The sequence below is a fragment of the Anoplophora glabripennis genome, unplaced genomic scaffold (assembly GCF_000390285.2).
Source record: "Anoplophora glabripennis isolate ALB-LARVAE unplaced genomic scaffold, Agla_2.0 scaffold280, whole genome shotgun sequence".
In the NCBI taxonomy this organism is placed as follows: domain Eukaryota; kingdom Metazoa; phylum Arthropoda; class Insecta; order Coleoptera; family Cerambycidae; genus Anoplophora; species Anoplophora glabripennis.
The window spans coordinates 215770-243301 of NW_019416356.1; the positions used below are offsets into that span (position 1 = coordinate 215770).

At 32.9% G+C, this 27532-nt stretch overlaps 1 protein-coding gene across 1 annotated transcript in view; it reads right to left on the reverse strand.

Moving 5' to 3' along the window:
• LOC108910685 (matrix metalloproteinase-2-like) overlaps positions 1 to 18642 on the reverse strand; it is a 198699-nt gene extending 180057 nt beyond the window's left edge. The window contains exon 1 of the mRNA XM_018715380.2: positions 18170 to 18642. Within this exon, the coding sequence (XP_018570896.1) occupies positions 18170 to 18307 (138 nt within the window). The 5' untranslated portion in view covers positions 18308 to 18642. The remainder of the gene's footprint in view (positions 1 to 18169) is intronic.
• Between the last annotated feature and the right edge of the window lie 8890 nt (positions 18643 to 27532).

Consider the following 27532-nt stretch of genomic DNA (forward strand, 5'->3'; position numbering starts at 1 on the left):
TTTGTTTAATTAAATTTCTCCTTTAACTGGTTTTGTAAATAAAATTTATCAACTTGATAATTTGTATTTTAATGTGTACAAAGGGATAATGTTTAATTGTCAAAATTAATGTTTTCATTAGCGCACACTACGATAAAATTTCCTGTAATGAAACATGCAGCAGATTGTTGAAATGCGTTTTTCTTGAAAACGGACAATTTCTAGAGCTAATGACAAGTATACCATTTTTTCACGAAAATAATGTAGGTTTAAGATTTTTAAAAAAAAGAAGCGTTAACGTTGTGGATAAAAAAATTATGCTCGTATTTACGTCATAAACACGGCGTATGTGGCGCCCTCTAGAAGATACATCGAAATAGATAACAAATTATGATTTCTCGTATACGGAAACATCTACCCCTAAATTTTCACGTTCATACACTCAAAAATATTATAATTATTACGAAAATTCAATTTTTTATTTCCAACTTTGACACCCTGTATCTTTTTTGTTATCAACATTTTATTAAGGCATGTTGGCTCCAATCGCAATATTTTAAAGTAAAAAATCTAGTATGTCTGTATGGACCATTACTTACGGACCACCCTGTATAGAGTGTATATAGGGTGTCCCGAATTGCACACGCTAAACTTTACTGGGGGATAGAACACACAGGTCATAGAACGCCTTGTGTTCTATGTTAATGTCAAATTTATATAAATATCTCTTAAAAAGGGCTTACGCAAATATGTAAGTCAGTGGCGAAGATGCTGGAATATACAGTGTGTCCATGATAAGGATGGGATAGCATTAGGATCTAGGAAACGGTCAGAGATACGGGGTGGCTCAGATTAAAAAAAAGTTGTGTTTTTTTTATACCTAACAATATGCCGTTTAGAATGTTTTAAAATTCCGGGCAGTTCCGGATAAATCCAGAAAAGCCCAAAATTTTGCAAAATCGTTTTATTTTTTCTGGGTTTATTTGAAAACGAATTTTAAAATAAATTGCATATTTACATTGCCTTGTGTAAATCTACAAGGCAAAATATTTAAATTTAATATTGGACCTGAAGAGCGGCATTCTTTCAAAAATATACCATAATATATATTTGGAGCTAAGATATTTACCAACCTCGCATATACAGGGTGTTTTTGAATGGAGTAGCATAAATGATACCAGTGAACTACATTTCAAAAGAACACGATCTGCAAAAAATCGCCTTAGTAAAATGTTCACCGCTGAAGAGATATAGGCCATCAAAATTCCCAAAAAAAATATGAAAATTGGCTCCCGATCTAACGCCCATGGATTTTTTCTTTTGGGGACATATAAAAAGTATTGTTTATGCGACCCCAGTTGACAGTGTTGAAGAGCTACAAGAAAGAATATTCGCGGTGGCTGATTATTTTGAAAATGTTCTTTAACCAAGTTTTTTGTTTTTTCTCTTTTTGATAATAAATTATTTCTTAGTTTCGTTTGCATTGTACTTCTATTTAGTAAAAGTTTCTGCGACATTCAAACAGTTATTTGTGCAACTACTGTAAAGAGTGTGTATTTGTTGTACGATGCATGAAGTTTGCAGCTCGAGACGAAGTTGAGAGCTGCAATCATGTTAAGTGCAACAAATATGCTTTTTGCACATGTTGCACGCAACATTTTTTCTACGATTGTTTTTATTTCAAATTTTATTTAACAGTATTTTACATAATATTAAAATTTTAACTGACAACTGGAAATTAATTGCGCAAATTGTCAATGTCAGACGTTAGGTACTTATGGATATGCTTAGATTAAACTTGTAATCAATATTTTTTTTGTACTACTGTAAAAAAAGTTAAACTTTTGGCACAGTAGGTAGTGCAATAAGTAGTAAATTTTGCACGATCGTAGAAAAAAACACTTGTAGCATGTCCACATATTCATCATTAGTAAAATTTGGCATAATTCTTGTTAATTTACACCCAAAAAGTATTTAGCTGATAACAGTGACAACTTACAGAAGAGTTAATTGTGACAACTGGCATGACAGCAGCACACTTAGTTTTTCTTTGATTGATTGCAATCATATACGGTGTGAGGTGAATGGTAATACATTTTATTTTTTTATTAATAAACGAAAAGTTTTAAAGGAAAATTGCTAGAGAGGTAAAAGTTTCTAAAAGAACCAGTTTATCTAATGCGTATTTTTGGATATCGAGTTTTTACGAAATATAAAAGTTATGGCAAAAAATGGCTTGAGGGGTGGTTATTTCAACCCCTTTCGAGGGGTTAAAATTTTCGAAAAATAGTTGAAAACTCGCATCTGTATTAGTAAACAACCTGTAAAAAATTTGTTATTTGTACCTCGTTCGGTTTTCAAATTACAGCCAATTTTCATAATTTTTTTGGAAACTTTGATGGCCCATATCTCTTCAGGGGTGAACATTTTACTAAGGCGATTTTTTGCAGATCGTGTTCTTTTGAAATGTAGATTCACTGGTATCATTTATGCTACTCCATTCAAAAACACCCTGTAGATATATATAAAACAACGTTTTAGTGCATTAGCACATTGAAAGAAACCGTCCCAAGTCTGCTTCCTGAAATTTTTATTAGATCTGTCAAATAAATGCAGCATGCCACGCACCGGCTTGAGCTGAGAAAAGTTGACAATCGTCCAGCGCCTCCAGCGGCCACCTTTCATATCCCGACAATTACTCAAAGATTTATTTATAGGTGGAATTTAAGGAACTTTAATTTCGGTTATTCTGGCAACATAACAGTTTGTTGTTAACGAGTTGTTTATATATCCGCATACTACGATACAAACATTTTATTAGTAAATCACAAATGTCGTAAAACCTTAAAACTTTGGAACAGTTTGGGGTAGTTTAATTTAACCGCAAATAAAACATGTATCTTAAATATATTAAATTTTTTTTGATATTGTGGTTGTAATTTTGTTTTACATGAATGACATCACTAAGCGAAAAATTAAGAAAAATTACAAAATGACTGTGCGCACTTAAATGGGTCATAACTCTTAATGATTTCTTCACAATTTTTTTAAGTAGAGTTCTATAAATCCATCCATTCCTCTTCCTTCGCTAGAGGTCACTAGGATCTCTTCGATAATGGAGGGAAATTTTTCCTATGTAAAACAGACTTACGCAGGAAATGTTCTTTTAATGACGTCACAACGCATACTTTAATTTTTTAAGAACTTTAGCGAGGTCAATAGGATAAACTAAAGCCTCGTAAGCGATTTTCGAGATGTTTCGACCCTTTGAGGCCTCGTCAGCGACACCCGTCCGGTCTGGGCCGTCGTGAGATTCCATCCGATGACGAAGGCCGTCAGTCCAGACCCGTCCGGATCCTTAGAAGAGCGGAAACCCGAAACCGTCACGTCCTCCGTCCCCGGCGGATGCTTCCACGAAGAACGGTAGTGGCGGCTACCAGCGGCATATTAATTTAGTGGGTTATGCTCCGTGATTCACTCCATTACGAATGCAAAACGGGTAGCCGGGAGGTGTAGAAAGGTCGACGCGACTGATTATTTTCGGTGGGGGAGATATTTGTTTGTGTATCGAGCCGCCAGCGGCGGAGGTGGAGCCACGCAGGACACAAAATGAAAATAATAATAACAATTTTTACCAAAATGTCTTGACTTGATATATGATTCTAGCGAATTTATTAGAAATAGACCTAGAAATAATTGCAAAGGTTAAAAAATTATAAAAAAAATTACGATTAAAAATACACCTTTCGGTCAACGAATTCTTGTTCAGATGGACGAGGTTATACAAAAAAAAAATCACATAAAGTTCATGTTTCATTCTTTCCCGTGCCTACTTTAAAGACAAGCGATTGTCAACTTTTTTAAATGAAAAGATATAATAATATATTTCTTTATTTACCATACTAGAGTTTTTTCTGAACAACGGTATATTATAAGTTGAATGTGTTTATGTGAAGAATTTATTTAAGGAGTACCTATATTTGAGTGAAAGTACTCAGTTTTAGTTTAAATATAATCACAAATGAATAAAATGATCAAAATGCACAATATTAAGTGAAAATGTACTCAATAAATTCAGTTCAATGTATTCACTCCGAACCTTTATTACTTTCGCTCACACCGATTTTTTTACAGTGTAGTTAGTAGTCCAAAAAACACCTAGATCAAGGGTCGGCAACTGGCGGACCGCGGATGGTAAAATACTGGACTGCCAAAAATTTTTTGAAAGTATAAATTACTCAAATAAATTATTTAAAAAATGTTTTTTTACGTTTAAGTGCCAACTTTATCATTTTTTCTAGTATTTTACAATTGTGTGAGTGTTTTGAGTTCTTAATTAGTAAGCAGAATAAATTTGAGTCCAAATTAAAATAAAAAAATAAGAAATATGAATTTTTTTCTGGACCTCGTTAAAAATTTTCAAAAGTATCCGGACCGCACCTAAAATTACTTGCCGACCCCTGACCTAGATGCTCTAGGATATAAAAATTGTCCAAAATTGATTTTTTTAACTTTTCTTTAGGGATTTCCTAAGAGATCCCTCACAAGCTTTTTTGGAAAACTTACTTTAAATTTATTAAGTTAGGCAAGGTTAAATTAGGTTTTTTAATGCTTTTGGAGTAATTTTTACATGCCAATGAATTATTCATTGTTTTTTAATGGTTGAAATTTAAATAATTAGAATACTTTCAGAAAAACGGCTAATAACTAATAAATTTAGATGAGGTTAGGTTTGTAAATGTTATTTTTTATTAATGTTCATCTTAGAAATCTAGAATTAATCTTTTCATGGAAATAAATCATCAAATAATTTTATGTTTGGTTTTTTAGTAACTGCTGATATTTTACTCGTTTTTTGAGGTGAAGATACTTTTTTGTTTGTTTAGGTTAGGTTATGTTAGATTTGGAGTTCTTGAAATAAAATTCACATACTTTTTGCGATGATAAACTACTAATAATTTACTTTTATTTACCTATCAACAAGTATATTGAATGTTAAAACAATAATACTTTATAACTTGTTTTTAGGTTATGTGAGGTAAGGTTGGATTAGACTATGTGAATTTAAATTTGTTTCAAAACGCTAATGGTAAATTTTCCGTATTAATCAATTTTTTGTGACTTTATTTTAATTTTTTATTGTTTTTAATAGGGATTTCGATGGTGTTTAAGAAAAAATAACAATATCTTTCATAAAAAGTTAAAATGTTAATCAATTTCTATAAACTTACGAGTTAGAAAAAAGCTTGTGAGGATCTCCTCCTAAAGAGAAGATTTAAAAAAATTTCCATTTTCATAGAGTCTACGCGTTTTTGGGACTACTAACGACAAATGACCCAGTGTCGTGATAATAATGTATTTCCTTGATGGCACTTTAACAATAATGTTGTAGCGGTCAAATTGCTACTAAGGAATATTTTTCCCGTCGATTTTCAGTAGAAATCGAAGCAAAACCACTATGCAAAATGGTACGCGAGAAAAAATATCTAGAGAATTACAGCAAAATTGAAATGAAAAAGATAAAAACAGTTCACTATTCTCTATTAACTTGACGATAGCATTCGAACATCCTCTATGCGCGCCACTGACTATCAAATCGAAATAGCGAGGCTCCATTCACAAATATTATTCTAATTCCGCTACCGATTTAGGCTTTAGTTGGTATGGAATAATATGTATTTATAGAACCAGCGGTTTTTGAACCTCCAGGATATTGGTTAGGATTATTATTCGTTTGATAAAACAAACGTTTTATTACACGCATTAACATTTATATTTTCAACGGTAACTGTTCTTTCTACGACTTGGGTTTTTTTAGTTTTTGATACCGTTTTACAGAAATTACCACAATTTCAACACTTGCAATTACGTACATATCTCTTTCAAACTAACGCAACTGATAATTGTTAATAAGCAGCTACCATATGAATATTAAACATTTGCGTTACATAAGGTGAATATTATACAGAACTGCTAACATGTGGGACCGTATAGGAAATTACTTCTATCATTATTCTTGCGAGATAAACTACTTAGTCTATATTTTATTGGTGATGTAATGCAATAATGTAATTTTTCTGTTTTTATTTCTCCAAAAGAGACGCACTAATCATATACCTAGCAGTGTTCTCTGTGTGTTGAAAAAAAGTTTGAGAACCGCTGACCTGGGACCTTGTGGCTGATGTAGATGTGCCATTAGATACATTCAAACTAAACAGGCGGATATGTACCCAATTTTACGCTCCGTATTGTCGTTTCACCTTGGATTTCTGCACGCTCATCAAGCGGTTTTTGTGCATGCGAAATTTTGACCCCTATAAAGCCAGGTTCGTTCGGCGAACACGTCCCTTTCACAACAACAAACATCCAGCGGTGCCAGTAACTTTATGGTCAGGTACGCGATGGATTATGGCAGGAAACATTAAAGCCTTAACGTCTAGCGAGCGGTCCAAGAAATATTCGATTGGTGTAGTATGGAAGGCATGGTTTGGTTAGCCTTGAATGGAACGGGACGGACGTTGTAGTGGTTTTAATGGTTCGTGCTGACATTTAAAGAACGACGTTTTTCGTCGCGACCAAGTCGGCACCTGGTTGCGACGTAGCTTTTGCTGAAGGTGTCGACAGTGAAAATTAGTGAACAGTTTGGAAGTTTGGAAGCAATAGAATTAAAAAAGCCACTACGAAACATCTCAGAGGATCATCATTTTCTGAGCAGTTCTGCCCGCCCTTAGAACCAACAACTTGAATGAATGTCAGAGCAGACTTTTCGGGCCAGGCCCACATAGGGCCTGGCCCGAAAACAACCAAGGCAGATAAAAAAAATCTAGCTAAGGGTAAGGAAGTGAATTCTGTAACTGGCAGCGGCAAGACCAAGGAATTGGTATTGGTCAAATGTCTTTTTTTAAGGGAAATATTGGAAGGTATTTTACAAACTCTATGACAAACTCTGGCAGATGGTAGCTGGGTTAATATCAAACAGTTTTTCTTATATGAACATGGGTCCGATTCGTTTTTGTTTAGAAGTTACAAGAATGCGACCCTAATATTAATTTTAAATTAATTCACGATATACCTAAAGACAAACGAACTCAAAACTAAAAATGGAAAACCTTTAAATTTAAAACAATATAGGTAACTACCAACAATGTGAAAACAAAATGAATTAAAAGTACCTATGTTCAGGACTATCAATTTTAATTAATAAGTAAGTAGTTAGGTATCTAATTACCTAAAGAAAACAAACACGAAACAAAAATGCGACTATGAAGTTTTAAATGATTCACAATAAGAAAAAAACAAACAAATTATTAAAACTCAATGAAATAAAAGTATGTTTGCTAGTATCTATGTATGTTCCAACTACCTAAAGACAACAAATACAAAATAAAAATGTGACATTAAAATATCGAACGCAATTATAACTTTCCAACAACACCCAGAAAGAAAACACAGTCGTCAGTGGTCACCTCCATTCGCTCCAAGTCAGTTTATTAAAGGATCACGCGCGCGTTATCGTTCTGCTTATTAGCTAAACAGTAGGCAAGACGGTGCGGGGGGAGGGTCGGCGATCGCATCAAGCGAAGCGAGACGCTTGAATTTTATTCTCCCGTCCGTATTTTTTTTGCGATTACTCCTAAGATATTCATTTAAATTATATGATGTAAAAGAATAAAATAATGTGCATGAAATGCTTAAATATTGCTTTATATTTAAAATGATAAGGATTAATACCGTATTTGGGTAAATAGCTTTTACATTACCGCTTTATAATTGCCAATTTTTTTAAGTATTAAAATGGATATAGGTAGTATGTTATCTTTAACATATAAACATATGCCATCGCGGACTTTTCTGTAGGCATATATAAGATACACAATTCCACCATACATTGATATACTACATAAACTTTCGGACCCTCCCGGCTCGGACGCGAGGCGCGGGGTCACGGGGCGTCCGCGCGGCCCGTTCGAATCACGGCGACACGATATTAATTTCGTTGCGCATTATTTTGATTTTGCTATATCTCCTAAGGTATTCATTTAATTTGCATGGTGTAAAGGGAAAAAATAATAATCATGAAATGCTCAAGCCAACTAACGTATTTAAAATGATAAGGATTAATACCGTATTTGTGTAAATAGCTTTCCAATTACCGCTTTATAATTGCCCATTTTTTAAAGTATCAAAATGGATACAGTATGTTATCCTTAAGAGATAGACATATGCCATCGCGAACTTTTCTGTAGACCTATATAAGATACACAATTCCACCATACATTATTTTGTTATATCTCAAAGGGTTTAGGCAGCGTTTTGGATGAAAGCTCCCAGACAGCTTATTTTTTTCCGACACCTCCAACAAATATCGTTAATGTATACAAAAACTTAACAAATTATATACTAAAACCTTCCTCGAGAACCACTCTATGCAATGGTGAAAACAGCATGAAAATCGGTGCAGTAGTTTTTGAGTTTATCGCGAAGAGACAGACAGACGCGGCGGAGGACTTTGTTTTATAATATGTAGTGATATTTCAAAGTAGCCTGATTCGATATAACAATCATTATTATTTATGTGTAAAGACTAAATATTTGTTAACCTTAAAACTATAAAAATTATTCATAATGTCCATCGAATGCAAAGCTTCACGAACTAAAGATTCCGTCACTTGACAGATGAGATTTGACTCATTTTTTGGGTATCTGGTTAGCTGCATCCTGAATTCTTTCAAAGAATTTCAACATGGTAGACAAGCTGCTTCATATGTCCCCATAATAAAAATCCAAAGGATTTAGACCTGAGGAACGCGGTGCCTATGTTGACCTATCCATTTATTCGGGAGATGATGATTAACCAAGCAGTTACTGGTTCAGTAACTGCTTGGTTAACTGGTTAACTGGTAACTGCTGTTAAAAGATGTTGAACTTAAAAAGAATGACATTTATCTCTGAAGATGTTTGACTTAAGATCGGATTTTTTTCACTCCTCTAAATCTAAGAGCAACATAATTTTGTGGAAAGATAAATGGTTGATACAAACGCTCAAACTGAAATCTGAGAAACTCCTTATCTTATATTGAACTAGATACGTTGGTTGGTTGGCTCCTCTAGATCTCTAGAACCTCCTCTCTTAAGAGGTGGTCTTGATCATATTTCAGAATTATATAATTTTGGGTGATTTGTAGTTACCAATAGTATCAATAATATCGTATCCCCTTAACATTAAACAAACAACATTTTTAAAGTCGGTTGTGACCCTAATTCGACTCTGAATCATCATGGACCATAGACTGTTAATCCATTACGTCTTTTCATAAACACTGTACACCAGTGTTCCTCACCATTAAATTTTTAGTTCGTGAATATGTATGTAACAGTCAGCTACAAAAGATGAAAGAAGGGAAGGCAGTTTTTAAACTTTTTTTACGTTTAGACAGTCGACGTATCATGAAATAATTGGTTGGCATGGTCTTATTCTCGTAAATTTTAAAACTGAGAAATTTCCACAAAGAATGTTCAGTGATTTTGAAATTCTGGAATTATTAATGCTTCCCAAGATCTCCGTTGACGTGGATATAAAATCAGTTAAATGTATTTCTGGCTTTAATTTAGTAAATTGTTAGCCCAATTTTATACATCTATCAAATATTTTCAGAGACACTGAAATAAATTTGATATTTCGTCGTTGAACAGTGGTTTTAGACTTTTGGTCCACCAAGGCACTTTGGTCACAAATAGTAACTTCTTGAAGGTTATGACTTATGACTTTGACTTAGAAAACAACTTGTAAATATTAGCTCATGAAAGATAAGGGAAAATAGGACAAAGACGCAATGTTTCTTATTCTTTGGTTATAGCTGTGACTGACATCGTAACGTCCAACAAATAGGAAATTTTAAGTGACGTAACACAGCAATAATCTTCCTGCAGGCACAGCCGAGAGATTAGAAGTCAATAAATCTTTCATTAACCTTATTTATTTTATGATTAACAGTAAAAAAAATAGTTTAATACTCATAAATCCTAGATAAGCCACGCAACACGCCCGATGACAACGAACCTTTGTCTCGATGAACCTGCAGATAACCCCGCAGTTGCATCCTTCTTCCAACTATTAGTGACTCCACTTAATTTGTAGCAAGCCCCCTTTAGGCCACCGTTATTTGTGCAGTATGACGACCTCGAAACGCGCTTATATCTTCGGCTTCGATTTTATAGCGCCATATGAAATGCTTGTTTAATGACAGTAAGGAATATCCTTGTCGCGATGGTTTACGGCCTCGAGGCGCCTTTTTCTTACAGGAATAGCCGCCGTTAGTTGTTTTTGTGCGTATCGCTCGCTCCCGGTGACAGACGTACGAATTTGTCGTCGGTGCGTAATAAATTCGAATCCTTACTGTCCGCGGCTTGTTTCAGGGTCTGTTGTTTATGCTAGTGCGCAAATACAAACGGTAAATCGAACCAGATGCGTGACGGTGGCGTAAAGTAGGTCTCCGGGAGCTCCAGATCTAATGCCAAGTACTTGCCACGCTGATCAATACAAATAAATTTTTTAAATACTATTTTTGGATTTAGAATTGGGAGCTATCGTCTAGGCTCTCAATAACCAGTATACAGGGTGATTCACTTTAACCATCGATAGATCTCGTAAAAATAATTGAATGTCATTTTGAAGTATACACTTTTTCTTCCAAAGGCTTCCTTTTATAGATATAAGCTCTTGAAAAAACAGCTCTTGGTTTTTATTTATTTTTCCTTACACTATGAGAGCCATTTGTTTTATATTCAGTATGAAGTGTACTAATTATTGTGAAATTAGATCAATCATAGGCGTCCGTAAGGGGCTCTGATAACCCCTATTTTTAATATCATTTGTACGCCACGGGAAATTATTCAAAATGAATATATTTTCAAATTTTGCCGCCGGAACTGTCCGCATATCCGAAAAACTACAGTCAATAGCTGAAACCAAAAAAGTCATCGTCTAAAAAAAGGCAAAAGAGCGCCCGAAACTCGATAATGAGAATCTAGCGGAGCCATCAAGATGCGCGATTGAACGTCGACCTTGGTCACACAAGTGTTCAATATCCGATTCCAACCTAATTTCTTGAGGTCGATGGTCAATGAAGAGGACGAGATACGATACGTTTTTGTGAACCCATCTGAATATAAAATTTCCAGCTGCATAAATCGTTCCCATTTAGAACAATGCTTAGGTGACAGCATTCAAGGCGACTAATTTTGAAATGAAAGAAGTGTACAATGCTCTATTATGTCCGTTTGAATAAAGTGAAATACGTGTCTTGTTTGGAAAGCAATTATGCCGCTACATTACGTAAACGCCATTAGAACAAGGCTTACATTACAATTATTTTTTTCTAATCTAATGAATAGTCATGAGGTGAGCCATGTACTTTCTGCGTGTACTAATTTTTTCTACCGGCGAACAGCAACTTGTGGGAATCATCAGCGCTCGGAAGGAATGGCGGGAAAAATATATCTACGACTGAATGAAATTGTTTTGATAGATTAACATAATTCCTTGGAAATATTGAATTCGTTTTCCTGCAATTGTTTCGGTATTAGCGCTTCCTGTCGGAACATTAGAAAAAAAAGTGTCACGTTACTGACGTAACTGGAAAAGACTAGTGATGATTCAGAAGGGGATCTCTTTAAGATAACGGGTTGCATATTTAATAAACCATCAATTTCTTTCGTGTCTCGGGATACCGTTGCGGTCGATTTTTGCAACTAATGACTCATTAAAACAGCGATCACCTGGTGAATACGGAAAAAGTTATTTTGACTAACGCACATGGCGCTCAAATGGCGTGAAACCGCCGTCTAGTCATCCGCAATGAATTTATATCCTTTTCCCGACTTTCTAATTGTTTACGTCAAAAGATTAAAATGTATGCACGTTAGTCATTTGTTACTCTGTAGGTTCCTGTTGAGGTAACGCATCGAAACGTTATTCAATGACGTGGGACGCGAACGACCTTATAAAAATCAATAGGGCACAGATCGGAAATGTCGGAAGGGAATAATACCACAGATACGTACCATAAATATGATTCCACTCGATTGTCGTGATATAATGTCTTACTGCCTGCTGTTTCCCTATTTTTTTCCATTCGTTTCGCCCTCCCCAACGTTCATTTGCGGCGCCGGAAAAGCGGACAACCCCATGAGTATTGTATTACAACCCTCCGGACTAGTAAAGTCCATTTAAGAAAGGAATACTGATCGATACGATGGCGATGTCTAGTCTCACACTAGGGAAAACACTGCGTGAACATTTTAGATTGGACTGACAAAGTCGTTAGTTGATAACTCCAACGGGACAGGAAGCTGCGGTTTTTTAGTTTTTTCATCAATGTGAAAAATCGTTTTTTTTAGCAATGATTTTATCTGTATTAAAAAGAATGGCATGATAAAAATATTGTGTGAAGGCTTACGCAAGTTCATGGGGGGCAGGGGTGAGCAGGACCCACCCCAGAAAAAATATATAATATTATACGAATGTTATTCCTATTAAATTCAAAATTTACAGTTAGTTTATTGTAATTTTACACCGATTTTACACACAATTGTAGTTTTATAATAAAATCACATATGCATATGAGTATTTATAATTACTTCTAACTAAATGTGTAATTTCATGAAGGTCGAATGTAATTTACGTTCACCCTATAATGTAATTGCAAATTCACATATCTTTTAAGATTTCACAACCTATATTACTAGTAAAAAATAACCTATAAAGTAAATAAGAATATATCCAAATAATTACATCAATTAAGATATTTTCTGCCTACTGTAATTTTACAGAATGTAATTTATCTGTAATTTTACATGGAATATAAATGCATTAACAATTTTACAGTAAAATTACATAATTTTAAGTACTAAATTGTCTTATAAATTTACTAAAAATCTCAATCTAACCAATCTATTAATGTGAAATTCCATGAAGGTTATGAAAGTTGAATGTAATTTTTACACTTTAGAATGATATTACGGATTTATAATTATTTTACGGTACCGCAATGTATATTACTGGTGACTTATAAAGAAATACTGTTTGCTGTGATAATACATTATTATAGATTATTATAGGTGTAGGAGAAATACATTCAGAGGTTTAGTGTAATTTTCCTGTAATTTTACACCAATTTAGATGCACAAATGTAGTTTTGTAGAAAATTACATATTTTAAGTACTCGTTTCCTAAGTTTCTTAGATCTTAATCTTACTAATCTACTAAATATGAGAAATTTCATGAAGGTAGAATGTAATTTTTACTTACAATTTGCAATGTAATTATAAATTCACATTTCTTATAAGACTGCACGACTTATATTACTGGCAACAAATCAGGTATAGAAGAAATACTGTAAATTGCAGCAATTAGAGTATATTATAAATTATAACAATTACAATAGTCAGAATATATATTGGTTGTAATTTTACAGTACTTAGTAGTTTTGTAGAAAATTACATATTTTTAATTACTCGTTTCCTAAGTTTCTTAGATCTTAATCTTACTAATCTACTAAATATGAGAAATTTCATGAAGGTAGAATGTAATTTTTACTTACAATTTGCAATGTAATTGTAAATTCACATTTCTTATAAGACTGCACGACCTATATTACTGGCAACAAATCAGCTGTAGAAGAAATAATGTAAATTGCAGCAATTAGAGTATATTATAAAGTGCCAATTACAATAGTCAGAATATATCTTAGTTGTAATTTTACAGTACTTCTTTTTGCAGTGTAGATAGCCTATTATAGATGTAGCAGAATAACAATCAAATGTAAATGGGAAACGTGAGCAGCGAGATAAAACGGAGGATGAAACCGTCGCCCTATCAGAGGTTTCAGAGTGTCAACACTCCAGGCTTGAATTTGTTTAGGAGGTTATCTGCCACACAGCGATAATTGGCCGGCGACCCACTTCGAACGCTACACAGAATTGATCGACTTCCCGTTACTCGAATCCCGATGTCTTCATTTAGTTGTGGCACTAAGAAAAAATCTGCTATCGGTAACGTTCAGAAGAAAAGCACCTAAAGAGCCGACAGACTATGAGTAATAAAATGACGGAAAAAAAGCATTAAAATTAATATTAAAGATGATAACTAGGACATTTCGGTAAGCATTTCAAGTCGTAAAATCCGAAGTGATTGCTTTTATGGGCTTTTAAATAAACATGAAATTATGGAGGTTATCACGGATATACAACACGCTTCCAAACACAAAAAGTCTAGAGGAGACAAATCCAGGGAATGCGTAGGCGGATATATATTTCCAAGTTTCCAATAAAGCTCTTTACGAACGATGAGACGTCCTGAATAGGCTTTGTTTTGAACTTAAAGTGTATTTAGGCAAAATATGCCAGTATTATTGCACATATTTACTGTAATGTGTACACCTGGTTAAGATACAATCAATGCAAACAATGCCTGGCACTTGCGGTGTTGGGTAAATAACTTTGATAAATACGTAAGTTAGTTGAGCTAGATAATTTCACCTGCTGAGTTTAACTTGGCGCAATCTCTGTCTAATGGAAAATAAACTTACTTGCGGTTTAGAGGCTTCAATGTTATCGCGCTGCAAGTGATTGAAATTTGCTTTATAAGTTCATCCAGACTCGTATCTTACCACGTCGGTAATAAAACTACTGTTAGATGCTCTCAACAACAAAAGTTATCACGAAAAAAAAAAATGATAATTATAGGATCAGTCAATGTTAAGGGTTAGTACCAATCCGTACAAGTCAGGACCGTACTTACGTTTTCGAATATTACAAAGATTAATTCTAGAATTATACTAGATGTATTAGGTCTATGGGCATAGAAATTTATCGGAATTTCTTGACAGTATTCATAAAAAAATTTAGTTTTTTCAAAATGTTTGCCAACAAAAAAAAAAGAAAAAAATTGTTTCTGGTATTCTTGGCGATGTTTTTATGCAAGACAGAAGCTTGTCTCATCTGTAGCTCCCATAAATGCTTCCTATAACGTATTTTTAAAAATTTTGACAGATGTTTTATGAAACAGAAATAAATATTCTTCTTTAAAAAAGATATTTTTCATTTATTTCGATAAAATAAATGGTTCGATATAAATCGGATTTTGAGACAAGCAGTAAAAACTAGAATTTATTTTTTTACAAAAACTTTGAAAAGGTTGGTCGTAGCTGACTAGAAACATCCTAAAAATTAAAGGTAAACATTTACATAATAATGCAAAATGAGAAAAAGGTAATATTTATATAGCGAAAATCAACTTATTACAGCGATAGAGTGGAAATCATTAAAATAAAATTTATTAATATCACAGTTTCTGCTAATTTTATTAAAATTGTTACACATAACATATACAGTGTTTCCCCGGATGGGGTATCGGGGTATCGCACTCTTGTAAACTTTTTTTATGTTGGTTTTTCGGGAAAAAGTTAAGATAAAAGGTTTTGCTTAACCTGGGAAGCCATGGGCTGCAAATAAATTTCAAAATATGAAAAAAAATATATTCGATGGGCAGTTAATAAAAATAAATGTGTTGACTTTGACCTTGATAAGGAATATCCATGGTATGTAAAATAGTTAAAAATTGTTAAAAATTGTAAATTAAACCCCGTATTTAAGCATTTCTTGAGTTGTCAAACAACTTTGTTACATACATACAGTCTTTAACGAAAAAAAAATAAAGGCACTTCGTTTAGAGAAAATTTCACATTTTGTAATATTTTGGACGTCCTGTATGTTTTATCACATATTTGATTACTGCCCATGGCTTCCCAAGATAAGCAACACTTTTTATCAAGAATATTTTTTTCTCGAAAAATCAACAATAAGAAAGTTTACAAGAGTGCGGTACCCTATCAAGGGTCACACTGTATATTAAATGCAAGAAACATTTTGTAGAAATTAAAGTAGTTTTATTAGTGCCCTTGTACTAATTATTGTTTTTACTATTATTCCAAAAACCGATTTGTCTCGAAAACCGTTCATTTTATAGAAGCAAATGTTTAGAGAATCAAAAAATATGTTCAGTTGGATTGTATGACATCTGCTTAAAAAATTTTGTGTTGGGGCCAGTCCGTTTCTGGATACCTTGTAATAATAAAGGACCAGTCTTGGACACTTATCTGCAGTTTAGTACGCCGAAATTTTATCAAAATATTTACGGTGATTTTAAAAATGAGAATCTCTAGCATGGGCCAGGAAATATAGAGTTGGACGCGATTTTTTGTTTCGACAAGCTGAATTTATCATTACAGATGCTAAATATTATGTACAATAACATATTAGTTTCTACAGTCATAAAAATGGGAGGAAGATTGTTTACAGGGTGGTTAATTGTATAATTTTTACGTAAATTCACGTTTTTCGCTTATACCTTTTTTCTGTTCATTTCCACGAGAAAACAGTAAAGTACTTTATTTCGTCTTCAAAAGACCTACAAAACTAGCCTTCGAACGTCAAAAAATATTGGTTACATCAAAAGTTATAAACAGAAGAAATTTATTTATGACTTTTGATTTAAACATTTATAAACTGCGTTATTATTACCAGAATGTTTTGGCATCGCATCCTCTCATTCCTTATCACTGTCTAATAATTCACACGAAATCTGGAATCGGTAAGTTGAATAGTTTACAAGTTATGGCTTTATAAAAAAAATAACTAATTATTAATCTGGACGATTCCGAGGATCTTCCACAATCGCACTGATTTTTTTCATGGTAGATTTCATAATAATACATTGAAATCTATCATTTTTTTTAATTTCTAATTTGCATCATGTAAATTTTTTAGCCTTAGTTGCAAAATGAAATATACGACGCACGAGCGTGATATAGTTATACTTATATTATTATATAAAGCTTATGAAAAGAACTTATTTAAAAAAAATCGTCAAGATTCGTTGAAAAACAATGGAGTTACAGACTGTCAAATATATTATTTTCAAGCGAATTTAGCTTATTTAACGGCAGGACTATGAATATTACCGTCATTTCCCTCGGACTCGCTGTCGTTCGCTTCCCCCACCCTTCCGCCGCGCCACGACTCGGCGAAAATCAAGCGACCCACTGACTTTTGACAATATTTCTTATGCACTTAACAAACTTCCACAAATAAAATATTTTTACCTGGGAAAGTACTCGGGTTGCCGGTTATGACAGTATTTTTTTTGCTACCAACCTAATTTGTTTAACAATAGGCCGTCAACTTTGACAGTCTGTAACTCCGTTGTTTTTCAACGAATCTTGACGATTTTTTTTTAACTTAAAGCTGTTTTCATAAGCTTTCCGAATATGTAATAATATATGACCATATTACGCTCGTGCGTCGTATATTTCATTTTGCAACTAAGGCAAAAAAATAAAAAAAATTCCGGGTTGCAAATTTGAATTTAAAAAAAATATATAGATTTCAATGTATTATTATGAAATCTACCATGAAAAAAATCAGTGCGATTGTGGAAGATCCTCGGGATCGTCCAAACTAATAATTAGTTAATTTGTTTATAAGGCCATAACTTGTAAACTATTCAACTTACCGATTCCAGATTTCGTGTGAGTTATTAGATAGTTATAAGGAATGAGAGAATGCGATGCCAAAACGGTCTGGTAATAATAACGCAGTTTATAAATGTTTAATTCAAAAGTCATAAATAAACTTCTTCTGTTTATAACTTTTGATCAAATCAATATTTTTTGACGCCCGAATGCTAGTTTTGTAAGTCTTTTGAAGACGAAAAAAAAAGTACTTTACTGTTTTCTCGTGGAAATGAACGGAAAAAAGTTATAAGCGAAATACTTGAATTTACGTAAAAAATATACAATTAACCACCCTGTAAACAATCCTTCCATTTTTATGACTGTGGAAACTAATATTGTTATTGTACATAATATTTAGCATCTATAGTGATAAATTCAGCTTGCTAAAACAAAAAGTCGCGAAATGGTAATTTCCCAGCTTATTTTCTTGGCCTAAGCAATCCCTTTGGAGCAGATATCATCCTAGACGCTTTCGAGAGATGAATAGACACCCTGTATTATTCAATTGTTATAAAACAGTTTGACTTTTACGTTTCAATACTAACCCCAATCGAATCGATCAGTTTTAAAATCAATTTATTAAAATTAATATATTTTTTGTAGTTGGTGGTACTTACAACTCCCTCGCTTATGTGTTCCCTCTTTATCCTGGCTAAGGACAACCCGCGGGCGCCATCTAATCCCAAACAAAGCACTAGAACAAAAACACCAAAGCACCACTTGTGGCACCAACCACAGAATTTCCTAGCGCACATCGCACCCGACACCGGCGGTCCTTTGTTCAATAAAAAAAAAAGGGAACGTGAGAGAGTCGCTCGCGTCGCCGCTGAAAATCACCTACTGGTCGACTGAAAAAGAGCCGCAGGCATTATTACTATCTAAGAAGAGGAAGTGTGGAAACCGCACGAAAATTTCGCATGCATGCTGGTTTTTTTTTATTGCCACAGATAGTACTTCCTCTTGTCTCTTTTGAAATGAGCGTTCCTCATAATTTAATTTCGAAAACGGGTCTCTCCGTGCCTGGGCGAATGCGAAAACTGCGTGTTTGCGGCGTTTTTGTGTAGGGGGCCGTGAGCGACGAGCGTCGCCTGCTTCGCGAACGGACGGACTAAAACAGAAAACGGAGTGTGCCGCGGTACTTGCACTGGTGTGCGTTGTTGTGCCCTCCCCGTGGGGGCAAGGGGACGGCGACGGGGAGGCTTTCAGTTTTTCAGGACTGCGAGGCGCGTATCCTGTTCCGAGTTTTTTTTTATGGGAAATGCCGGCTGCCTACGATTCGCCGAGACGGAGGCGTTCGCTCGAGTTTATTGCATTTTTTTTTTTAGAATTCCTTCTATACAAACTTCATATTTAAATGTTTTGATAGCAGATATTGATTATCGAAATTGACGTTCGTTTATTCACGAATCTATATTAACTTGTCAAACGAAATTGTTATAATAGAGAAGTGCTATAACATCAAGGCTAAATATTGGATCAATGCCTTCCGAACGAGATTATTAAATATAAATCAGTCATGCAATTAGATCGGATATTGGAGCTCGGTCTCAAAGGGAAATAACTGCGGGGTCAGTGTCGGAGCCAATAATTTTATTTATAGTGTTCTAACGTTTATTTATCCAAACTAGGTAGTGGAAAAAATTAAGGGATCAAAAAAAATCTAAATTTTCGGCGATTTTTCAAATGGCTGTATCTTTGATAAAAATGGTCGTATTGGAGTAAAAAAAAGCAATTTGAAGCTTGAAGTTTATAATTTTTGGGTCCTGCAAAAAAAAATTTTTCAAGTAACACGTATTGCGCAATCTTAATGAATATCAAGAAAAAAAATTTTTCGAAATTTTTTTTGATCTTATTTTTGGTGTACGGACTTGAAAAAATTTTTTCCAACTTAACCACCTTATGGATTAGTTAGGTTGTTTATTTAGCTTCAATTTCTTTTTTTTTTGGTCTCGATACGACCATTTCTCGCTGAGCTATCGGACTTTGAATGAAAATGGATCATTTTCTCTTTGTTCATCGATATCTCAGAAACCAATGGTTGCACAGAAAATCGACGGTGGGTTTCAGAAACTTGAATGAATTCTCTACAAGGTCCTGGCACGGTTTTTTAGAAAAAAAAAATTTTTATCCTTAACATGACTGAAAAATCGTCAAAAATAGGACTTTTAGGGGTCTTCTAGAAAATCATGTGCCACATTGAGAATATTGGGAAAATGACTAATGTTAAGTGTGCCTTTTACAGGTTATTGTACCCTTAAAAGCCCTACAGACTTTCAATTCGGTCCATCAAGCCGTTTTTTTGTTTCATTAGATTGAATTTTTAAAAAAATTAAAGGATCATGTTTTTTTGCCTTTAAATGCTCATAATCTGTAAAAAATGAAAAAAACATATTTTCCTGACTTTTTTTACATTCTTATTGCAGAAACCGTTTGAAATTATGAAAAAAAAGAAAAAAATTTTGAAAAAAAATTTTTTTTTTAATTTTTTCGTAGGATTCACTCCAGAAAGTTGATCTCAGTAATCCCCAAGCATTTTCGACACGATTCCCCTACTTTATTTCGTGATTATGCTGACCGAATTTTAATTAAATTTAAAAAAGTTTATACCCCTAACAGAATATTGACCTCGATCTACACCCTTTTCAAAGATTATTGCTGCGATACTTTTGAATTCATAAAACGCTTTTTCCGAATTTACAGAACACTAAAACAAAAAGGTTTTTTTCAAACCACCTTTTCTTCAGTAGAAAAAAAATTTGAAGTCGCCTTGACTTTTACAATAGCTGGCATTTAAAATAGAAAAAATACTCATACCTGGGCAAATGAAAATTCTCACTGTAATAGAGAAATTCCAAGTCAAGGACGCACATCGTTTAATGTTTTTGCGGTATACTGAGAAATAAAATCATTGGCCCACTATTTTATTAAGGTGCTTTGACTGGGGAACGATACCTGTATTTTCTTGAAAATCAAATACAAAACAAATTGGAAGACCTGTCGCTGATCCACTATACCAATTTAATTTGGCAACAAGAGGAGCGCCTCAACAACCAGAACAGTACGAAATTATTTAAATAATAGGTTTGATTTGTAGATTTGTAATGGAGGAAATATTCAATGGCCTTCAAATAGCCCAGACCTTACACCCTTGAAGAGTTTTCTGTGGCGTTACTTAAAAACGAAGTTTATAGGGAAACTAGTGTAAACTTAGATCAACTAAGACATGAAGTTGATCAATGTATACAAAATTTAAGTGAATTTTGTATACTTTTTTGTAATTTCAATAATAAACTCACAATAATAACCCTGTACATTTAATTTGCAGTAACACAATTTTCAATAAGAATTCTAGGCAAGTCCTTTTGTGTAGTAGATAGTAAGTACATCAGCAGCGACAATAGCATTTTTTTTGGACATGTATTATGGTGGCCCAAAAAAAAAACGATTTTTTTTTCGTGTTTCGTGAAAATATGTTAGTTTATCATGTTTTATGAGCCCCCTCAAAAAATCAGCTCAAAAAATTTTTTAGAGGTCGCTCAAGATTTTTACAAATTTCCAAAATCGTCAAAAATTGAATTTTTTTAATATTTTTTCTCGTTATTTTATCATTTTCTAGGTTGAAAAATATCTCGATTCTGAATATTTCAAATCGATATTTTAATTTCTAAAGGTCACTCATAATTATTTTAACTTTCAAAGTAGTGTAAGTACCTAAAATGTACCTAAAAATAAATATCAACGAACTAATAATTCTTTTTATTAAATTTAATTATCAAAAGAATAGAAATAAATCACGAGACGCTTAAATTTTAAAAAATTTAAAAATTATAAATATTTGATACTCACAGTGCGGTGGTAAATTTTGCCTCGAGAAGTGTTTGTGCCTTTAATTGGTTATATTATTAGCACATCAAATCATACATTTATGATAAATATTTTCAGACATTTGAATAAATTCGATATTTTTTTTTAACTTCAACACCCGTATCTTGGAAACAGTTGCGTTTTTGAAGTAAGTTTATATAGCAAAGTTGTACGTACTATTTTTAGTGAATCTACTTTTTCAATTTTTTTTTTTTTTTTCAGAATAAAAATGGGATACAACGTACTGTGGTGTAGTGAAATCCAAATGTGTTGTTTCTTAGCAAATAATGTACTTGCGCATGACCAGAAAAAGCTTCATTCGATATACAGGATATTAAGTTAATGAAAACATCTATTTCAAATTGCAAATAACAGTTAAGAAAAACTATCTACATAATGGATAACTTTATTACCTACATAAAATTATTATCATTATTTGGAAAGTAACTTGTTATGATACTTTAGCAATCATTACCTATCAAAAAAAAACTGTCAGAAAACTAACACTCCCGAAACAATGCTCCTTTGTAAAACAAAAAACTGAAGTCATTACATACGTTTGTATAATTTAAGAAAACACAATTTTTTTAAAAACTTTCCACCTTTTTTCATTAATGGGCGATCATTAAAATTTGATCAAGCATTTTAGTTACAATTTATTTACTAAAGTGTATCTTTTAATAAAGTATTTTAGTCCTATAGTTACTACAGTATATATGATATTTTTTGTTAATTAAAATAACTAATTTTAAAATTATTACTAATCTGGCATTATAATTCACGGAGTGCATAATAGCGCGTCACAAAATCTGAAGTGCTTCTTTAAAACATATTTTAGTCTAGAGGTACACCTCTGTCCCTTCAGGATTAAAAGTGACATATTCTCGAAAGACTCACCACATTTATTTTTAAAAAATTAATCAGCGACTTTCCTCTGGCAAGGTTCCAAGATAGATTCGTTTTTATGTGACGGATTAGTGTACTTTTTTATTTCAGTAGCCAAACAAAATACAAACTAAAGTTAAATGTCCGTACTTGCTTCATGGTATATTTGGCTTTTGTATTAAATAACCGCACCGTGAATGTGTGTAAATGTAAAATGATTTAGCGAACGAATAATTATTAGTAACTTGAAATCGCGTTCAATTTTTTTTTTGTTCCGGATACTATGGCTATAGGATATAGGATAAAGAGTTATTTTGCCGTATTATGAGTCCCAACTTTAATAACAAAGTGCTATATGGACGAATGAGTATTTTTTAGCACTTTTTTATTTTAAATAGGTAGATAGTATACTCTTTGAAAAGTAGTAAGTCACTAGGTATATGTACTACAAACAGAATAATCAATTGAATAATACTAAAAACTTATATTCAGTTATAAAACATCGTGAAAACGTTAACAATATTTAACATTCGAAAACAATTTATTATTGTTATACATTTGTTTTTATTAACAAATAAATAGTACTTGTTAATATTTAAAATGTAAAAAAATATCTTATTCCTTCATGGGTTTAGGTAAAAAGATCTGTTGTTTTCTTATCGTTCACTATGGATTATTAAAAGTGCAGTAAAAGCTAAAAGGGGTATAAATAATGATTTAAAAAAAATTTTTTTCAGCGTAAATATACATTTTAATTTTTCTTAATCGCGTGTTTTTATTCTACTCAATTTTTCCTATCTTCCCTTAAAATTGAACGCGGTCGATAGCCGCACGGTTTAAGGCTTCAGTACTTAAATCGATGTGTCGATCTGCCCGGGTTTCGAATCCCGCGGCCGGTAGACCGTAGATTAGCTATGCTTGTACGGAGGATTGGCACCCTCTGTGCAGGAGTGGTGAGAATGTTGGCTTGGGTCAATGTGAGAAATTGACACCGGTTGGCATTTGACCACCCCCCTAATTAATGAGGTTTTCCAGGTTTCCCTCATTCTTGCACTGAATGGTGGTTAGGGCCTACCAACATAAGTCGTTCCTGGGCGCAAATGAGGCCTGCGTAATAATATGCCGCCTCCTCTCCCGCACAAGTCTCCGACTTCTGGGCTAATTCTCGTAGTTAGAATGAGTAGTAGATATATTATTATTATTATTATAATTAAATATATACACATTCTACTTGCCATTATAAAATCCTCTCATAGTTCGTAAGCACCCTGTATATTACGATTTTTTCGAGCTGTTGTATTTGTTTCATAATCATATTGTGAATAATATAACAATATTGACAATAAATTCGAAGAAAAATTGCGGTAACCTTTATATTTATTTCTTCAAAATCTTGGATTCCCTAAGCCGTCTCAGGATTATCTTGAACTCCTCATATTTCCCGCTGATTACCTTAGGTTTTCCAGCTAGTAAGCATCAGGTTTCCCGTTGTTTATGTCTTAGTGATATATTTTCAAATTGGCTTGTATATCGCAGGAATACTCCGCTGATTTTAGAGTGGTATACCGAGAAGGCCAATTTAGGGATATATTGGATTCTCGGAAGCTATAAGAGAGAAGAAAAAAAATGGTTAAATGAATAAAGTTTTATGGCCTGTTCTGTTACTAACACAATATTGCTCGCAGACCAGCTCTAATTGTTCTAGGTTTCTGGACATTTTGAAAAAAATGAACTATAACCGTTTTTACAGGTATTTGGAATCCCTATAAACTTTATCACAACAGTTTTGTGGGAATATTTTCGCAATGGTTGCGAGAAACCAACTTTCTTTTCTGAATAGCAAGTATACTGAAAGAATGTGTTAAGCTTTTCAACAATATATCATATGCGCAAAAACTAAATAACATTCCGAAAAAGACATAAGAAAAAAGAATGTTGTAAGTTTGCAAAAAATTGTTATAATAATGTTTTCACTTATTTCAAAATGTGAAGATAAATAAGGTACATTTGAACAATTTGTTTTTGCCCAGTCACTTGAGACACAACCATGCCATTTTATTTAATACACATACAACGTGTTTCTTTGTTTCCGTAGCATATTTTTAAATAATAAACAACCTTTAATATTTTTCTCATAGTTATAGTTTTTTTTTAATACATTATTTGAGCAGAACAATACAATTTATAGGGTAGTCAAAATATATCTTTTTAGACTCGACAAAAAAAAAATGTAAACATAACTTGATAGCTAGTTTGGAACTAAAGTAAATTAGTAAATCATGTAAGTAGGTACATATTGCTCAAATAATACTCGAATTTTAGAAAAAATGCAATTATACCAGAAACATTTAAATACCATGTTAATTTTTTTATGTTAAGGATACCAAATACTTAATTCTTAATTATTTGAAACTGTACATTGATACCAAAATCTTAATGTTTATATTTCAGGTCATCCTGAATAATATTGCGTTGGATACTTTCCATAAGAATGACCCTAATGGTAGTTTTAAAATTTTTGAACCGCAAAAAATACTCGCTGTTATTGCTTTGAATTATAAAATGACATTCTGTCGATGTGCTTTTATTAAATCCATCTAATAAAAAAAGAGTTCATTAAAATCTGTCGACAGAAATTTTGAAAGTTGCTTAGAAATTGCCATCCAGCCTGGATATTGACAAACCATTGACATGTATAGTCTTTCCGATCTCAATTAAAGGCCAAAGAGCTAGGCAGTATGTACCAGGTTGGGTCGTTAATCAGAAACTCGGCATTGAAATATTGCGCGGGAGCCCACAAATACAGCCGCACTAGGCGACCGGCCATAAATTTCAATTGTCGACAAATTGCCTAGCAGTGCAGTGCAGCAATGTGGAATTTGGTGTGATTAGGTGTTATAGATCTTTGCGTAAAGAGGAGGCGAAAACAAAAATTGAAAAATATCGATGACATGACGGAAACGTAATTCAGCGGACAATTTATAATTTTGTATGAACATATAATGGAAATTTTTTACACATTATAGTGTACAAATTATTATTATTGTTTACCTTTAGCAGAAAACTTTTTTAGGGACGCCTATGAAACTTTAACCTTAAATTTTATTGCTAGGCGTTTTATACATGTTCAACTGACTTCGGAAAGACTATACCACGAAAGCCTTCAAACAATTTATAATTATTAGAAATTTTATTATTTCTGTATCTACTTTTCAAGAGTTCAGCAAAACTGTGAGCAGGTTATCTGTCTTGAATCTGTTGCTGTCTCAAGACTAAACCCGACCCTGCCCTCTTGTTACGGTGCAGTACTCGATTTGATTTCTCCAAACATGTACACTAAACATTTTTTGATTTTAATCACTGTATCCATGCTGTGGGCCAAAGAAAGATTGATGATTGTTATTTGTAGATACTGTAAGTTGCTGGAAATCTCGGTATGATTGTCATTTACGTTGAGATAAAATATTCACGGGACAGCGTTTACACGGATACTCTTCAAATAATATATGTAGGTAGGAGTGGTTATGGTTTTATGTATGAGATGAGGCAACTCAAAATAAATCATTAGGTTCATTGAAACGATCGTATACTATAAAGTTACAAAGTTGGTACCAAAAGGCAACTTATTCTGTTTATTTTCATACACCACATCTACACTTACTTTGACATTACTTTTTATTGATGAAAAGGTCTTACTCATAGAACATTTTCCGAATATCGAAGAATCCGAATAGTTTTTTAGCACTTTTAATAAATAATCAGATTGAGGAAAAATCTTGCATGGAACTAATAGGATGCTTTATTATTGCGAAAATACCTATCAAATATTTATTATTATTTATTTAATTCAATTTCGTTACAATAAGAATGTCACGAATTAACATAATTGAATAACATATTTTCGTCGTTTTCAACATATTTGTCTTCCAGAATTGAATAATTATAAAATTAATAAAAAAAATTGGGGAAGAAACTAAATATTTAGTATTAAGGATGTAATATGACTGAAATGAATGTATATCGAAACATATCTAGGAAATAAATTTACTCCTTAAGGAGGTATATCGGGTTTACTGAAATGCACAGATGTACTTGAAATTTATATAGCGTATTAGCCAGTGCTCCCTCTGTGTGTCATATTTGTTTGAAATTTTTTTTTAATCTAGATTTTGAGATATTGTTGAAAGTTGTTCATTTTAACATAGGTTTATATGGCGAAGACGGTGCGGCTCTATTTTGTCCATAACTGAGAAAAAAATGTAAAAATTGTGAAATAAAACTTTTCCATAGATAGTACACAAGTATTATCTTATTTTTCATGTAAAACTAATGTAAGTTTTGAACATAGTACAGCTGTATTAATTAGACAGAACAGAAACCAATAATTGAACTTCTGCCTGACTTAAGGATTAATGTGGCAACGTCGCAATCAGCTGACAGCAAGGAGGGAATACATTTGAAAGACTTGATAAAAACGAAATTGATTTCACATATACATTTTTCCTAAATCCCATGTACATTGTTATCAACAATAAGTTATCCACAACAGATGATTTTTTTGTAATGTTTTTAAAAAACTAGATTAATTAAAAAAGACTAGGAAGCTGTGATATATTTATTGGAATAAAAAATACAGTTGATAAATGCTTTTAATATATTTAATGGTTTATAAAAACATCGTAATCATTACCCAGCAATATTTAGGGTTACATAAAGTTTTCTTTAGTTGATTAATATTACGTAGTAATACTTGAGATAAAACATTTGTAAGGAATAACAAAGGAACATAAATATTTCTCAGCAAACTTTATATCTAAAAAATTAGTTGTAGTTGCAAAACTTTTGTAACATTACTAAAATAGAGATTAAAAACACGAACAGTGAGTAATAATGTAATTTCTATCACAGAACCTTCAAAATTGCATCCAACATTTTCTTTGACTTGAACGAGAGATCGGCGCGAATGTCATTTCATTTCTTTAGAACTAAATTAACATAATTCTCGTTGTTTTACCAGTTCACATGATTTACGGAATTTAAAAAAAGGATACAAATTTTCGCCAGGATAATATGATATATTTGCTATATATAATAATTATATTGTACATAGTTTACACATTACATTTTTGAACGCGTACGCATCTTTACCCGAATTTGACGCGCAATATCTCCGATGTCCGAGGACTGTAGGTTCGCAGTGTGTACAACTGCTAGTCAATTATTAGCGCTGT